The following is an 18,433-nucleotide window of genomic DNA, read 5'->3' as shown; positions in this document are numbered from 1 at the left end:
TGACATCCCTAAACTACTTGCTCGACTTCAAGACCATGTCAAATCAATTCGTCCTGTACCATTTCGCCATCATCACAAACGATCTATTTTCATCCATCCTGATCTCATGACCTGTGATAGAAAATATTCCCAGCTGTTGTTGGACATTGTTATTTTATTTGTTTATGTTGAATGTTTGTAATCATTATTTCATTCTCTATATTTAACTCTTACTTATGAATTCCATTACTTGAATTGTGTTAAATAAAGCCTACTCATTCAAGGCAAACAATCTTTATTCTTCAACAATTTATTTAACACAATATCTGCAATCATGGAAAAACATTTTGCTCCAGCAAAACTTTCAATAGATCCAAACTCTTCAACAGCAGCAATGGAATGGAATCACTGGCTCAGGACATTTACAAATTTTATTGAAGTGACAGAAGCAAATGAATCTGAGAAATTGAAACTTCTAATCAACTATGTGGTGCCTTCAGTATATACTTATATCAGTGAATGTTTGAATTTTAAAGATGCAATTGGTAATCTTCAAAATCTATATTGTAAGCCAGTGAACGAAGTATTTGCTCGCCATAAGTTGATCTACTCGTCAGCAACAACCAGGAGAATCAGTTGACCAATATCTAGAAGCTTTAAAGATACTCAGCAAAGACTGCAATTTTAAAGCTACTTCTGCAGAAGAAAATAGAGATGACTGCATTAGAGATGCATTTGTAAATGGTCTGATTGCTCCACACATTCGCCAGAGACTGCTAGAGAACTTTAAGCTGCCTCTTCAAGATGCTTATGAACAGGCCCGTTGTTTGGAAAGTGCACAACAACAAGCCCTCCTATATCAACCCAGCTCAAATCTCAATTCAGTTTTAAAACAAGAAAACTCAATCGTTCAAGACGATGATACAAATAATCCAACCATAGCCGCTACTTCTGGGAGTAATAATAGATGTTTCTTCTGTGGATTCAATAGACATCCAAGAAATGACTGTCCCGCAAGAAATTCTTACTGTAAAGGTTGTGGTAAAAAGGGTCATTTTGTTAAGGTATGTAAGTCTTCCTCTCAAATAGATAAATCAAGTTTTGGTCAAAACTCAAAAATTAAACATACAACTTCATCTGTCATAAGCCACATAAGTTGTTCTTCAAGTTATCCCCTAGGTCTTTCAAAAGCTATTGTCCCAGTTAATGTAAATGGTAAAGCAGCTCAAGCCCTAATTGACACTGGTAGTACCACTAGTTTCCTGAGTAGTGACTTAGTAAATCAGCTGAAAATAAAAACCTAGGCTATCCTTCTAAAATCAGTCAAGTATCAATGGCGGCTTCTGAGTTAACTTCTAAAACTAAAGGTGAATGCAAAGTTAATTTGAAGATTCTTGGTAACTCATACAATAATGTGATTTTGTGCATTTTACCCAACCTCTGTTGTGATTTGATAATAGGTCATGATTTACTCAGTCGCCATTCTAAATTAGAACTCACATTAGGCGGACCCGAATCTCCTCTTGCTATAGTATCTGTAGCTGCTGCAAATGTACCACAAGCTTCACTATTTGAGCATATTTCACATGATTGTCACCCTATTTCTGGGAAATCTCGCCGTCATACAGTAACAGATTATCAGTTTATTTCAGAAGAAATTCGCTCACTATTGCATGAAGGGGTAATAGAACCAAGTATATCTCCATGGAGAGCTCAAGCTTTTGTTACCAGCTCCGAAAACCATAAGAAGCGTATGGTAATAGACTACTCTAACACTATTTTTATTACTATTATTACATTATTTGTCATGAGAGCCGAAGCCCCCTGACTACGTACCCGGTACCTGTCGTGAGACTTACCCGGGCCCCATGATGTAGGCCGAAGCTTACGCATCAACCTTTAGCACATCATGGGCGGATGACTTAAGGTCATCAGGCTCGCCGGCTGCCGAAGCAGACCCTTCGGAAAGAGGGTTGCCCCTCAATCCTAACCAGGGATTCCGGCTGCTTGTTTAAGCGTCACTCCATCTGGGTTCCACTAGGTCGGGACCTAGAGGACCATAATGGAGCGCCCCGACGCATTTAGTGCAAGCAACACTCGGGACCTATCTAATCCCTGACAGGCAAACCCGCCATCAATAGCCAGAAGGAAGGGGACCGTCAGCACGCTGACGGGGGGAACCCCAACCTCCCATTTACACCACTACCTGATCGAGGCCTTACCCAGTTGCTGGGAAACCAGAGATAACCAGAGCGATAGATCCCCAGATACCCCTGGCGGGCTCGGACCCAGCACCCGATCTACTTCGTTTGCCCGTCAGACCCAACATCACTGCCAGGCCATCAGGGTTTCCCAAAAGGAGGCAGGTATAGAAGTGGGACCCACCCGGATGAACCTATCCACCAGAGGTGGCGACACCCTTGACTCAATTGAGGTTCCGGGAAGAACCCCCCACACTCAAGATAACCATACCGTCCGTGCATAACACGGACACATTACCAGCAAACTGAGACAAAAACGCATTTGAACATCTACGCGACCATAGAAACTGGAAATAATATCAGAATTGCTTCAACCCATTGTAAATGGTCTGATTGCTCCACACATTCGCCAGAGACTGCTAGAGAACTTTAAGCTGCCTCTTCAAGATGCTTATGAACAGGCCCGGTGTTTGGAAAGTGCACAACAACAACCCCCCCCCCCCCCCCCCAACTTCTTAGCAACACCAAACACCTCAAACTCCACAGATGTGTCCGGGCTGTCACTGGGAGGGGAGTATGTGGCTGTACAGGGCTGTGTTCTGTGTTGTTTTTCAAACTCATTTAGAAATTTAGAATTTAGTCAGCTTAGGTGGTCTTTATGTAAACCTACTCATTCAAGGCAAACAATCTTTATGTTCGGTACTCCTAGCTACATTCACTCCGATCAGGGATCTTCTTTTCTTTCAAAAGAACTAAAGGAGTTTCTCGCTTTAAACGACATTGATTCTAGTCGGACTCTAACACTATAAACAGATTTACAAGTCTCGATGCTTATCCAATCCCAAATCTTGAAGAAATTGTCAATAAAGTTGCTAACTATGAAGTGTTTAGTGCCATTGATTTAAAAAGCGCTTACCATCAAATACCGATCAAGGCTGAAGATAAGCCTTTTACAGCTTTTGAAGCATGTGGTCAGCTGTATCAATTTACCAGAATTCCTTTTGGGGTGACAAATGGAGTTGCTGCATTCCAGAGAGTTATTGATGGCATAATCAGGACAGAAAATCTTAATGACACCTTTGCTTATTTAGATGACATAACAGTATGTGGTAAAACACAAGAGGAGCATGATAGGAACCTAAACAGGCTGATGAACGCTGCTAGCAAGTATAACTTGACTATTAATGAAAATAAATGTTCTTTTTCAATTAAATCTATTAGTCTCCTTGGATATACAATAAGCAACAAAACCATTAAGCCAGATTCTGATCGGCTTTTACCTCTAAAGAATTTCCCCTTGCCCACAAACGCATCATCCCTAAGAAGGGCAGTAGGAATGTTTTCCCATTTCTCAAGATATGTCCCACGATTTTCTGAAAAGATTAAAGTTCTGACATCCAGCTCTTTCCCTTTATCCGCAACGGCTATAAAGGCATTTAATGAACTGAAACAAGAGATTGAAAATGCCTCAATGAGTCCCATAAATCCTGATCTACCCTTCACTGTTGAGACTGATGCATCTGACACTGTAATAGCAGCAACACTGACCCAGGAAGGAAAACCTGTAGCCTTTTTCTCAAGAGGTCTGTCTCATAGTGAACTAAAGCACAGTTCGGTTGAAAAGGAAGCATATGCAATCGTGGAGTCAGTACGAAAATGGAGACACTATTTGCTAGGCAGACATTTCAAACTAATAACAGACCAGAAGTCTGTCTCTTTCATGTTCAACTCTAAGATATCGGGGAAAATTAAGAATGACAAAATCATGAGGTGGAGACTAGAACTATCAAGCTATAGTTATGATATTGTTTATAGACCTGGTAAACTGAATGTAGCTGCTGACTCTCTATCACGAGTGTGCTCAATGAGCGACAAAATGAACAGACTTCATCAATATCATGAAAGAATGTGTCATCCTGGTGAAACTCGTATGTATCATTGGATAAGAAGCAAAAATTTACCATACTCCCTTGATGAGGTAAGAAGAATGACTGCTTCCTGTAAGGTATGTTCTGAAGTAAAACCAAGATTCTTCAAACATGATGGAAAATTAATAAAAGCAACATCACCGTTTGAACGTCTTAGCCTGGATTTTAAGGGTCCTCTTCCCTCTTCTACAAGAAATCGGTATATGCTAACAATCATTGATGAGTACTCACGATTTCCATTTGCGTACCCCTGTCCTGATATGTCCTCTTCGACTGTTATTTGCAAACTGAAACAGTTATTTTCATTGTTCGGTACTCCTAGCTACATTCACTCCGATCAGGGATCTTCTTTTCTTTCAAAAGAACTAAAGGAGTTTCTCGCTTTAAACGACATTGCTTCTAGTCGGACTACTGCTTACAACCCTCAGTGTAATGGCCAGGTTGAGAGATATAATGGTATAATCTGGAGAACAGTAGAACTTGCCCTTAAGAACTATCAACTTGACGTGACAAAGTGGGAATTAGTTCTGGATGAAGCTCTTCACTCTATCCGATCCTTGCTTTGTACTGCCACGAATTGTACGCCACATGAACGAATGTTTGGACATCCCAGAAGATCACAAAATGGTGTTTCCACACCAACCTGGTTGATGACTCCTGGAAAAGTGTTGATGAGACGTCCTATCAGAAACTCTAAGTATGAACCAATAGTGCAGGAGGTGACATTGCTGGAAGGAAACTCTGATTACGCTCATGTACGATTGCCAGATGGGCGTGAGACAACAGTGTCTACACGCAACTTAGCTCCTTGTGGAAAACAAGCTGAGAGAACAGATTTTGATGATGAATCAACACCGGAGAACCACACAATGGAACTTAATAGCGATGTAAACTTAGTAGACGAGACCCAGGATGTGTCTCATCCCGATGCAGAGGTGATAGAAAAATCTGCAACTCAAGAGCCTCTACAAACCTTAAGGACTGATGAAACACAATCACAGAGACGAAGCTCAAGACAGAAGAAACTACCTTCTCACCTTAAAGACTTTAAATTATATTAGCGGGGAAGAATGTGATAGAAAATATTCTCAGCTGTTGTTGGACATTGTTATTTTATTTGTTTATGTTGAATGTTTGTAATCATTATTTCATTCTCTAGATTTAACTCTTACTTATGAATTCCATTACTTGAATTGTGTTAAATAAAGCCTACTCATTCAAGGCAAACAATCTTTATTCTTCAACATGACCTCATCTCATGTCTTTATTCGTCATGACGCAATAAGAAAGCCTCTTCAACCAACATACGAAGGGCCTTTCAAAGTTGTTTCAAGAGGTGACAAGTATTTTAACATATTATTGCCCTGGGGTGAAGATACCGTTTCTATTGATCGGCTGAAACCAGCATTTATTCTTCAAAATCATCTTCAACCTACACAGTCTCAGATGGATAAAACAATGGAGTCAGATAATGAACTGGTGAAACAACCTGAAACAGACTCACCACCAACGAGACCTAGAAACATCAAGACTCAACAGCCTGCAGCCCAACCTGGACCTTCTGGACTTGTCCCTGAACGAAAAACCCGCTCGGGACGTGTTGTGAGGTTCTCTTCCAAATACCTCACATGAAACTTTGCGCTGTCACTGGGAGGGGAGTATGTGGCTGTACCTAACCATCTTTCAGTATTCAATTGATTTGAACTTAAAACACATGTTAGCAATTATTGTTAACTAATATTTACTTTTCTTGTTTACCTTTTTCTTTCTTTTGATCTTGTACTTTTTGTCCAGACAATAAATCCTCTAAAATACTAGGCCTAATTATATTATTTTATTAATCATTGTACATCATCATTAACCACAGTTTTTTTTAACTATTGTTAACCAGTGTGAAAAGTAACTTTCAATTACAGGCCTACCTTAGGGCTATGCCTCAATAAAGCAATTCCTTTTATCATTAGATATGGACTAACACGATCGGGTGACATTTAATTGCGAAGCATTCGTTTTGGCTTTGAAACTGTCAGATATTGTATTTGCGAAGGTTTATATGTATTCCTATACAGTAATAGTTTTGCTAGCATATCTGGAAAATGCACACTAAATATGAAAACCAACTCCTGTTCTGAATATAAGGTTTCAACTTACTACAAGATTCTCGTACGTAGAACGGGCAAACAGCTAGTTATATATAAAGAAAGGTTTGCAGTTGACTTTATTTTTTGGTATATCAAACATGATCCGCAGGGCTTTTCTTTGCCAAGTAAACAGCCTGCTGGCCCCACAGCTATTTCCCCAGAGAATCTTACTAATATTATAAATGTGAAAGTTTGTGTGTTTGTTTGTTTGTTTGTTTGTTTGAAGTTCAATCACGCATAAACCACTGGACGGATTGGACTGAAATTTGGCATGATGATAGCTCACATTCCCGATTAACATATAGACATATTATAATCTCAAAAATCCTTTCGGGCTCCGCCCCAGTGGCTCTGTAGTTCCCCATGTTCACCTTCTTCTGAGTATTCGTATTTAAAGGGAATTAAAGAATTTAGTCAGCTGTTTCAACTAAAAAAGTTGGTTCTATGAATACAAAAGCATTAAAAAGTTATAAGATTTACCAACAGGGTGCAGCACTATAATTTTTGTTGCATTTATGTAAACAGCTAATTTGAACTAAGCAGCAACAAAAAACTGTGATACGCAATGAGAACTGTCAAAAGTAGGATTGTTTACAGTTATGTTTATGTTTTTACTGCCATGAATAATTTGTGAATTTGTAATAATTTATTTTTTATTGTTAAGGTGAAGTATTAGAACATTAAGTGTTAGATGTACCATAGTATACCGTCAATTTAAAGAAGCAAATTTTATCAAACTTTGTCCTCCCCCATTGCAAACGCAAAGCTTGAGTATAACTGCAATAAGCATTTTAAACTCAAATTCCAACCCCGTACGAAGGACGGGTACTCTGCTAGTATTTCTATATAATAAGTGCGTGTGAAATAAACTATGGTAAACAGAAAGAAGTGTGTGATTTGATACACAGTCTTTTTAGTTTTCGCAATAAAAAACAAACTCGTGACAACTTAGATATTACATATTAACATAATTACTCTTTGATTCTCTTGGACAAATATTTATCTCAATGTCCAGTAAATGTATATCACTCTGTTTTGACTGTGTCATTAAAGAAGCAGGATAAATATTTTACAAACTCATTGTAGAGGGAATGTTGCTGGAAGTCAACAGTGCCGGAAGATCAAATAATTTATACCTGTGCCGCTAGGTCAAAAACTACAATGTTTGCAGTGTCTGTAGATCAAAAGTCCCAGTAAGTCAAATAATACAGTCCGAGCTAAAAACGTGGTCCATGTTAAAACGATTGACACATTGGGAATTTGATCTAATGCAACAGCAGTTTTAATAGTTCAGTTTCGCTGAGTCAAGAGTGCTGGAAGATCAAAAGCAATTAAAAGTGAACGTCGATTCAGTATAAAGTAGACCTCCTGCAACGCTTACTACACCAACAAAACTCGCTTTTAGTTACTTTGTGTTTTGTCATAATTAGAATAGAGCTAAAATTATCATATTTGGTACATAGCTTATCTATTAATGCTTCTTGCCAACTGTTTGGTCAACACTGTAAATAGGTATAGTTTATGTAATGAAAAGCCTTTCGTCAAAATTTGTGGCATAAAATACACGCAAGGACGATCTGAAAATTTCTGGTTATTATATACATTTGTAAAAGGAGATCCATTTAATTGTAGAACTATTTTATGAGTTATAATGTAGTCTACATATAAACTATGTAAATGTATTACGCCTCGGAATGGTTGAAACCTGTCCAAACTATCATATATACATATTATTAAAACGTAAATGGGGTTTTTTCACGATTCTGAATCAACCAGTCGATGGATTTTCATTAGTTTTGTGTTGAAAGAAAGACAATTTTGAGAACTAGGGAATTTCAAAGCCATAATTTAAAATTAGTGTCCCAGTTTTTTATAAATTAAGTTTTAGTTTTTAAAAAGTCTAGCAGCCGGTGCTAACCTTCTCCAATAGTCAATGCTTCTACAGTCTATGTAGCTTTTAGTACAATATAATTTGCTTAACATAACAGCTGTAACATTCAGCATTTGTGACACAAATTCAGCATTTGGAAGAAAATTCAAATACGTACTTATGGTTGACTTATTTATACTATGTGTAATGCTGACCATTGATACATTTAATTCTTCGGTACGAGGATGGCAGATTAATTAAATATGCATAGTAAAATACAGTAGTAGGATGTTCAAATTATTTTTTAAAGTATTCTTTGTAATCATCGATTTGTTTTAGTCCAATATAATTTGTTTTAACTAACAGCTGGTTGAATGTGCTATGTATACTTATAAAAGGCAAAGCCCTCACTGTCACACTCACTCTCACTCACTCATCATCAATAATTCTCCCACTTCCCATTTACCTAGGAGACTGAAATTCGATATGATTCTTTATGACATTAAAGTATTTTGTTTGCACATTGCGTCGGATTATAGGTGTATTTGGTTACTTTTGTATTTTGTTTATTTGTTTAGTTATGTACCGCTTGTACTGGTACTTTGAACCGAGAATATTTTTTTTTTCAAAAACCTATATCGATATCGAATGTGTAAAATTGTTCACTAAATTAATTGTACTGGATGTGATTCCAAAACACGTCACTTACTGTAAATAACTTATAACTTAAAGATACAAGTAAAAGTTTGTAAGAAGAACACATTTCTAAACAGATCAGCATTTGTTTTCAGACTAAATGTTGTCTCGTAACATTATTGGTAATTGGTGTGACGTTTGCAGTAAAGAATTTAAGAAAACGTGTCCAATATCATACAAAACAGTGTTTTGGATAGTTTTGTATAAAAATATGTCAGTAAGTATTAACTGGTGACGAAAAAATTTGGCCTAAATTACCACCACTTTTAAGAATTCAGAAAAATAGTTTTATCAACGGCTGAACCTCAGAGTTCCTCTTTTACGATTAACACGTAAAACCCAAAACAATATTTTAGTTGGAAATTGTAGGTCAATCACAAACTCGCAACTACACAAAAGTAAATTGACCCGAGTGACCCGACATCCCAATAACTGGCCAGTTTGAAAGGAAAATCCAAGAGATTGCAAATGAAGTCCATTAGGAGAAACATGCAAGGAGATTAACGGGACATCGCTGTATTCTATTCCCTCATTTCCTTTACCTTTCCAAGTACTGAATGTTTATGGGTTTGCTTGGATTAAACAATAGGTGGAATACTTTGTACAAGATGCCTTCGACTAAATTTGACAACAGGCGTTTCTTTAATCTTACTCAGTAAATAGCTAGTCAAGGGTTGTTCCTGAATTAACAAAAAGGTATATTGTGTTATTGTTCTAATACATACGAGAGAAATTCGCCCATATTCACGGTCATAAATCGGAGGCTATGAAATCTACACGAAGTTGAAGCTATTGTTTGGAAATACAGTATTCAAGTGCATTTTGATTAAATAAATGTATGCTTGAATAATCATTTACAATTATTATTTGAGTTTACTCCGTGACTAATAAAATAACCCGACAAAAACACTTCAATGTTCTAAATCTGTTGTCCCTACGCTCTATAAAAGTACATTTAAACACGGTGACAAATTGATGGTGAGATACAAAGAGAACGAGTCGATTTAATGAGTCGATCTCATAGCTTAGTCAGCCTCCGTTTGCCTCCCCCTCGGCTAACGACCCGATCTGTCCCCAAGTTTCCGTGTCCCTAAGATTCCTTGTCCCCATCTTTCCGGACACTGTAGGGCCCTGCTAGCGAGTGCTACCTTACGGAGAGAGTTGAGTTCTGTTGACTACAATGATAGTGCTCGCTCGCCCTGAAGATGGCTGACTGTTATGTGGCCGAAACGTCGGTAGTTTCTGTACATAGTGTACATAACCAAAGGACGCGGTCGAACCCCGAAGACCAAGACTGTATATATATATAAGTGACGAACATGGAAGCCTATCCATGAAGATACCTTACGGACTATAATTGGATCATGTCATTATTACAGCCTTGAGCTTTGTTGTATTCATCTTTGCTTTAAAGCAAACAATAACTATGAGGAATAAAATTCATCAATGGCTCACTAGCTTTATTATCTTTATTTTTTATACAAAAATCACTAGTATTGTGCTTTGCTTTAGATTTAGACCCTATGTATGCAAAAACACTATCTTAACAAAACTCTTTATTCTTTATAATTATTTGGTTTAATAATTCAATAGATGCACAGTGAGGGCTAAGTGCGAGCTTTCCGGTAAAAACACATTTAAATATAGAATCACGTAAACTAATGCCTACATTAAGTATTGTTACTAGCCTAAATAACCAATTGTCAAAATCTATTTGTTTGTCAAAATAAATGTTGTTAATATTCAAATATAATATTTTCAAACCCTGCACCATATTAATGCTGATTAATAAAGGTTATAACAACGATGATCGAGAATGTAGCCAAAAGGTCGATAAAAATTAGTATGTTGAGCGCGACTATTATCCGAGAATACAGGTTTTTGTTTTAAGGATGATTATCATAACCCTATTGATATTCATGTAAAAATGTATATATTAGTATGTGAGGAATCCGATTTTGACATTTCCAAACTTCCGATAATGCACCGTTTAGGCTGTAGACAGAGAAATGTGGACAAACTAAACAATTTATTTAAACAAATCTTTTTGTGTTGAAATTTTAATATAATAGTCTCAAACCCTACACCATATTATGCTGATTCATAATGGTTATTACAACTATGATCAATAATGTAGTCATAAGGTCAATAAAAATAAGTATATTGAGCGCGACCATTTTTCAAATATACTGTTTTTATTGAGGAATTGATTCCCAAACCCCATTGATCCGTATGTCAAAATGTATGTTTTAGTATGTGAGGAATCTGATTTTGTCATTTTCAAACTTTCGAAAATGTACCGTTTAGGCTGTAGGCGGAAAAATACGGACAAACTAAACTATTTATGAACAAAACTTTTTTGTGTTGAAATTTAAAGACAACGGTCTCAAACCCTCCGCCAAACAATGCTGATTAATAATAGTTATTATAGTTAATTATAGTTAAGGAATTCATTCCCAAACCTCATTGATCCGGTAGACGGAAAAATGCGGACAAACTAAACTATTTATTAAAGGAAAATTTTTTTGTCTTGAAATTTAAAGACAATGGTCTCAAACTATACACCTAATAATGCTAATTCATAATGGTTATAATATCTATGATCGAATGAATGTAGCCATGTGCTTTGAAATGGCGACCATACAAATGTATGCATTTTAAGCCAAGTATGAATGGAGATGAGTGTGGGATGAGTGGAGCGATCTTGTTGTCCTGTTTGTGACTAAGGCCGACATAATCCTTAGACACAGCTGTTAATTAATAGTGCATACAGTCAATTAATAGCAGCAGAGGTCAAGTTTGGTATCCAATTAAAGGTTTTATTCATAAAAATACATTGCCGCAAACCCAAACTCAAACGATGATGATGATAATAACGTTAATGATGTCGCCAAAACGTATCGTTTGAAATTTAACAGCTGAAAATAAGTGAAATAGAAAAGGTTTTGGTTAAATCCATCAAATCGTAATTGGACACTAGTAAGTACTAGTGCACTTGTTGCTACCTCCCCCCTTCGGTTTCATGTATTCCTCTCAATCAGTTCAAACCTAGGAGGATTAAACATTAATGTTAATTAATGTTAAATCCTCCTAGATTCAAACCTGAAACACCCAGATCGAAACTCGCCTGTTGTTATTTTACCATCGCCTTTTTTAAATATATTTTTCAAGAAAGAAAGATTATATTCATTTACTTTGGATTTTTAAAATGTTAACGTTTTATTTTGTTAAAGATTTATGGTGATACGTAAATATTGTGGTGTAATAAAGTATATTATATTGTAGTTTAGTGTTAAATTTTGAAATTTTAGGGTGAATCGAGATGAATATTTTTTTATAACATGGGTCTCTCCTACCTTAACATACATACCAAGTTTCATAAATATCGGTTGGAAAAGTGCAAAGATAAATATTTGTATGTAAAAAATACAAAATGGTGGATATCTGGTTAACAAAACGATTTTGGAAAAAATGTTAGCCTTGATTTTCTGTTTATTTTGACCTAAGGTATTACTAGGTAAAGTATCTCCCCGCTTATTTTTAACACCATGTTTATGATGTATTCTTATAAGTGAAAAATGTAAGCTGGTAATACAGAAAGATGTTTTATAAATAATATGAATGTACTGGTGATCTGTATATTCATCTTTTTCTTGTCCTTAGAACTGTAAATTAAAAGTCCACTCAGCAGTCGCATCGTAGGATGTAGTTCTTTCCATGCGTTGCGAAATGCTAAATTTGCCGTCCTCTTCAACCCAAGTTATCTATTGAACCACTGATTGTAAAAAATCAAAAAAAAATATATTTTACGCATCACACTTTTGGCTACAACTTTGCCACAGACAAAACCTCTCTAACCCAAAAACAAACAAAAATCTCGCATGCTAACTTTTTCACGTTAGAAATCATGATTTACAACTATTTCACCATACATATCAATTTTTATTAATTAGATCAGTAAATAGTTTAAAGTTCCAACAAAATAGTCATCGAGTATGACTAACCAAGAAGCTCTGTGCCAATTTTCAAAATTTTAGCACAACTTTAAGTACACCAAAACACGAAATTATTGAAGTCATGAGGATACAGATCATACTTTTGACCTTCAGGCACTGTTGACTCAGCGAAACTGAACTTATATTTTATCTTATTTCGTTATATTAAAACTGCTGTTGCATTAGGTCAAATTCCCAATAAGTCAATTGCTTTAACATAGACTACGTTTTTAGCACGGACTGTATCATTTGACTTACTAGGATTTTTGATCTACAGACACTGCAAACATTGTAGTTTTTGACCTAGCGGCACAGGTATAAATTATTTGACCTTCCGGGACTGTTGACTTTCTGCAACGCGTCCATTGTAGAGTGTCTGTGTGTAATAAATGAAAATTATGAGAGAAAAATGAGTAAGTCATGTTAACAAGAAGAACCAGAAATAGAATCATGTTTATTTGTACAATATTATGAATTATTTAAAAATCCTCAGCGGTTGTAATTAATTGTGAACAGTCTAAAGAAAAATTTAAGGTAAAAGAACTGAACATACTCCCGGCCTTGAAGTGTCCTCACTTCAACAGTTAGTTTAGAACAAAACACATTAACAAAAGTTTGTTATAGACCAATTTCTGAAAGCAGCACTTTAATGTAGCTGGTGATGTGGATGAATAGTTCACTGATTTGGTCTTCATCTTCAGCTAAAGTTTCAATGTTCAAATCATCTTCAATTGACGGACTTACAATTTGATGAAAATAAGAATCAAAGTCTTCTTTCTTCTTATGGGCTTCTTGCATAAGAGTCTTTAAGGCTTCCTGTTGCACAACTGATAATGACTCTTCTTGTTCAACAAGTTGATCTACGATGTTTCTTATTTTCTTGAGACGAGTTTTAATAAAAGATGTGAGTCGAGTATTAGTTTCAATTTTAAAATCACTTTTTGGAGATGCCATTGTACAAATAAATATGAGGAGATAAATGTCAAAAAATTCACAAATTGTAAATGAGAGGGTTGACCAATAAGAGTTCCAATATGGAAATAAGAGTTCAGTTGGGTAAGAGTTCAGAGGCACAGAAAACAATGAGTAAAATGAGGAAATAGTAATATAAGAAGAGTTCTAGTGGATGGTGTAATTCCAAATCGCTTAAGTAATATCCGGCTCGAAGGACCATTAAATAATGTAGAGTGTTTGTGAGTAATAAATGAAAATTATGAGAGAAAAATGAGTAAGTCCTGTTAACAAGAAGAACCAGAAATTGAATCATGTTTATTTGTACAATATTATGAGTTATTTAAAAATCATCAGCTGTTGTAATTAATTGTAAACAGGCTAAATAAAAATTTAAGGTAAAAGAACTGAACACTCATATCCGTCACAATCTATTAGTTTATTGGAGAGGAGGCAGCCAGCCATGTTAGTAAAGAATCATTTGCATTGAAAGCGTTGTTCATTGAAAAATTATAAAAGATTGAAACTTCTGATTATATTTGATTAGAAAACATATTTATAATAGTATACATATAAAAATATTCTTTGTAACTTTGCAGCACTACACCTTCAGGGAAGTATTCAGCCAGGGTTAATGCAGGGGAAGCTGTATTTGACTTTTTGGAGAGATCATCAGGAGATTGGATTGGAAAGAACAAAATTCATCTCTCAGTTGGCCCTTACAGAGACAAAATATTATCATCACAGTGTAGAGTGATGATGGAAACTCTGATGGAAAAGGCTGCAGTCCTAAATGATGTAATAGAGAGGATTGGAAGCTATTTAATAGAACTTAATGGCCTACAAGATCCTTCAAATAATCATGAAGTCAGTCCGGTAAGTGTTACGAAACAAGTATATTACTCAGTCAGCCTACCTGTTGAGTTTTTATCCATTCACTGTGTTCAGAAAAGAAGCAATTGTTGATAAGCTCTGGAAGATTGTAAACGCTCTGTGTAAGCTCTTGAGACCTTGTAATTCTAATGTACAAAAATTAGCTGTTGACGCTTAATATAAAAACTTAACCCTTTCAGTGCTATGTGACAATATATCGTTGTGCGTCTTTTTCCCGACAAAAGGCTAAGGAACGATATTTCCTTGTTCGAGTTTTATCTAAAAAAAATTAATCGACGATATATCGTGCCGGCGCGACTTTCTTATATTGTTTCTTAGCACTTTTGAGATGCAAATTTTTATTTTTACCAATTTATTTTCTCGCCCACTAGACTTCTTGTCTGTGGCAATCCTAGCACTTCGGATGAAAGAAGTAAATATTTTTTTAACAAGCTGCCAGTCAATATGCGGGAGCTGAACTTAACAATTTAAAAAAAAAGTAATGAAGGACTGGTTACTGAGAAAATGTTTTTACTCCATAGAGAAGTATCTTAAGGACAGTATGGACTTTAGGGTGTGATACTGGCCGTCATCGTAGTTAGTAATGTAAATATTGGTTTTTATTACCTTTTGTAAACTCACCTCACAATATTCATTTTAGGCTAGGCCTATTCTATAAATATTTAAAGTTAATAAGTTAAAAAAGATATACGAATTACAAAAGGTATTTTATTGAAACAAATAAACAAACATGCAATGGAATTTAAAAGGCTAAGTTAAGTTACATTATAATGAATGGACTGACAATGGAGTGTGGGCTGAAATTAAAATAAAATAGAAGATAAGTTTTAAATAAAGGTTCAAATTTACAATAGGGCCTAGTATAAATTTAGATGTGCTATATCTCAGGGTAGGGTGTCGTGCTGGCTTGAATGCTAAGAATTAATAAATTAAATAGTGTCCAAATAATTAATGTTTTAAACTTACAAAATCCCAACAATGAAAATTAAATTTTAAAGGTTGTCCAAAAGGTAAGTCCAATTAGCTTAGCACTGAATTTAAAAGAGTTTAAAAGAAAAGTTTATACTTAATTTTTGAAAAATAATGTTGGAGTTAGTCCTCTTGAGGTTGACTGTAATATAACTTGAATTTAAACTGGTTTTTTCTTGATGATATTAATTAATTTTACTGAGATAAAATCTGGACTCCTTCTTTAAACAGTTTCAACTTTCAACTATGGCTTCCCTTCTCCTCTCCATCTCAATGTTAACATAGGTCTATTGTTGAACACATAGATCACTGCAGTGCTTACTTGAATTTTGATTCCTTAAAAACTAATTTTGAAATGATATTATAAGAAATTTTGATGTATTGCAGTTCTCTTACATATTTAATAAATAATTATAAATAAATTTGATGAATACTAGGTCAGCCTTTATCAGGAGTGATTAATAACAAAGGTTTATGAACAAAAGTTAACATATTTTAAGAAACTTAATACTAAATAATGAATGAATACAATGAAATATTACACTTTTAGTATATTCTATTTTAAATATGACGAGATCCGTCCAGATAACTGATTAATAATCACTGTCTTATAATGGTAACTAAAGCATTTTCGGAAAATTTCAAAAAAATTCTAGCATCGAATGGGTTAATTGAATAAGTTGTGAATATCCATTATCCAATAACATTAATGATTCAAGTAAAATTTATACTGGCTCTATGACTGTGTTGTATCTGCAGACAGAGATCGTATGCCTGGGCCGCATCTGTTGTGACTCTAACGACCGCCTCAACGCCAGCTCTGTACTGCTAGAGGGTAGCCAGAGCACCTGTCTAGGACATACAGTGGCACTGGACCTGTCCCAGGTATCCCACTACTCTCTGTTCCCTGGACAAATAGTGGCTGTGGTCGGGACCAATCCTACAGGGAAACGCCTTCATGTCACAAAGCTCTACCATCAAGCACTCCTGCCTTCCCCCACTTTTCTTCCCAGATTCTCTGGTAAGTTATGATTTTATTGTGACTGTTGTCAGTTTCTTTCCTTTCTTAAAAAACAAAATATGTTACAGTATTGTTATATAAATACAAAATCTTAATCTAAATACCGGTAATGAAAATCTTAGTAGCTAACTGTAAAAACATGCTTTCCATTGACCTAAGTGTAAACACAAGCAGACCATAAACAGTGATAATAAAACACAGAAAAAATTAAGCAAATAGCTCTTGTCCACACTCAAAGGCAACATTTTGTGCTGGCAGTCAAGACAAACACTTAGCTTGAAAAATTGAAAACTATAGCTCTAGAAAAATCAATACTTTTGGCTATGTCAGGGCAAATACTACCCTTCTACAAGTATTGGACTCAACATCCATTGATAAAGAGAGCCCCTTGATCATCTTGGGTGGAACTAATGATAGTCCAAACTGTGCATTGCCGAGTATCTGTCCTAGTATCTGGAGGACAAACTATCAGAAATTTGCAAAGTCAGACCAGTATTTCTATGTACAATACCAACTAACTAGAAACGACATGCCCCTGAGTCACCCTGCCAACAATAGATTTATTACTAATGAACAACTATTTTTCTGGAAATTGCATGCTAATAATCTATTCAAGTTTGACTTGGATGTTTTATAAGAGTTTTACTTCACAAGACTTGTATTGCATCTTAATTAAAGGTGGCAGTGATTTTTATTACTGATGCCATAACAGTCTGGCACCGCAACACAATGAAACACTTATCAACACAAATGCTAACAAAGAAAAATATAAATTAACCCTAGCACATCAGCAATGGTCCTTTCTAGTTTAAACAATACAATAGCTGCAGGAGATCCAGCTGTAAAAAATCTACTAGCTGTATTAAAGTACTAGAAGCTGACATGAAACAAGTAATCAAACTACATTTGAATAACAAAGCCATAGCATTTGCTCATTACCAGTGGCGTAGCCAAGGGGGGGGGGGTTTTGGGGGTCACAACCCCACCCCCTTGACAAAAGGATTTTGCCCATAAAAAATCATAAAAACTCCTAATACTGTATAAATGGACATATTGTGATGATTAATTTGCTTTTCACAATTAAAAGACAATAATTACAGTGGTATTGCGCAATGATAATAAGTTGTCATTAACTCTTGGTTCAGTAATAAAAACTGCAACGTTTAAAATCATAGCTAACTCAAAGTTTTACTCAAACAAAAGATTTTCCAAACACTGTACTGTACAGAAATGAATACTTTTAATACTTAAATACTTTTCAATGAAATGGCGACCATACAAAGTAGGTATTTTAAGCCAAGTATGAATGCAGATCACGTAAAGAACAGAAAAATAGATAGTCTAGTAAGGCTTACTGCGAGTCATAGGCTACTGCTACGTGCTGTTTTAGGACATAATAAGTGTGGTCTGTGACATAGTGCACAGCAGACAGACAGATGTGTAAGGAGCAGACGACTGTCAGTGCAAGCGCATAGTGTAATTGACCTTGAAGTTATCAGCCGATTCTTTGTTTTGTTATGCTTTCATTTTATTTTTGTCAAATAAAAATCAAATGTACTAGAGGGTATACATAGCAAATCAACTACTGTGCTTACATTGTTAGATCACATCTTACACTTGTTTTTTTATGGCGATTAGTTATTTTTTTAATGCCCCTAAACAAATCTTATTATTTCTTTTCTAAGGTTACGACTGTGGCCCTCAAACCCCTCCCCTCCGGATCAGCTATGAGCTATGTGAAACCCCCCCCCCCCCTTGACATAATCCTGGCTACGCTACTGCTCATTA

At 35.6% G+C, this 18,433-nt stretch overlaps 1 protein-coding gene across 4 annotated transcripts in view; it reads left to right on the top strand.

The window, feature by feature from the left end:
* The window catches only part of LOC129004722 (DNA polymerase alpha subunit B), a 176,690-nt gene that overhangs the window by 116,972 nt on the left and 41,285 nt on the right, over positions 1-18,433 (top strand). For all 4 annotated transcript variants that reach the window (XM_054433500.1, XM_054433346.1, XM_054433427.1 and 1 more), the window contains exons 5-6: positions 14,361-14,637; positions 16,384-16,645. In XM_054433500.1, the coding sequence (XP_054289475.1) occupies positions 14,361-14,637; positions 16,384-16,645 (539 nt within the window). The remainder of the gene's footprint in view (positions 1-14,360; positions 14,638-16,383; positions 16,646-18,433) is intronic.

Source organism: Macrosteles quadrilineatus, unplaced genomic scaffold, assembly GCF_028750875.1.
Source record: "Macrosteles quadrilineatus isolate MER2022 unplaced genomic scaffold, UCM_ALF_1.0 Scaffold_1__1_contigs__length_201487025, whole genome shotgun sequence".
In the NCBI taxonomy this organism is placed as follows: Eukaryota; Metazoa; Arthropoda; class Insecta; order Hemiptera; family Cicadellidae; genus Macrosteles; species Macrosteles quadrilineatus.
This window is presented reverse-complemented; position numbering and strand designations above follow the sequence as displayed.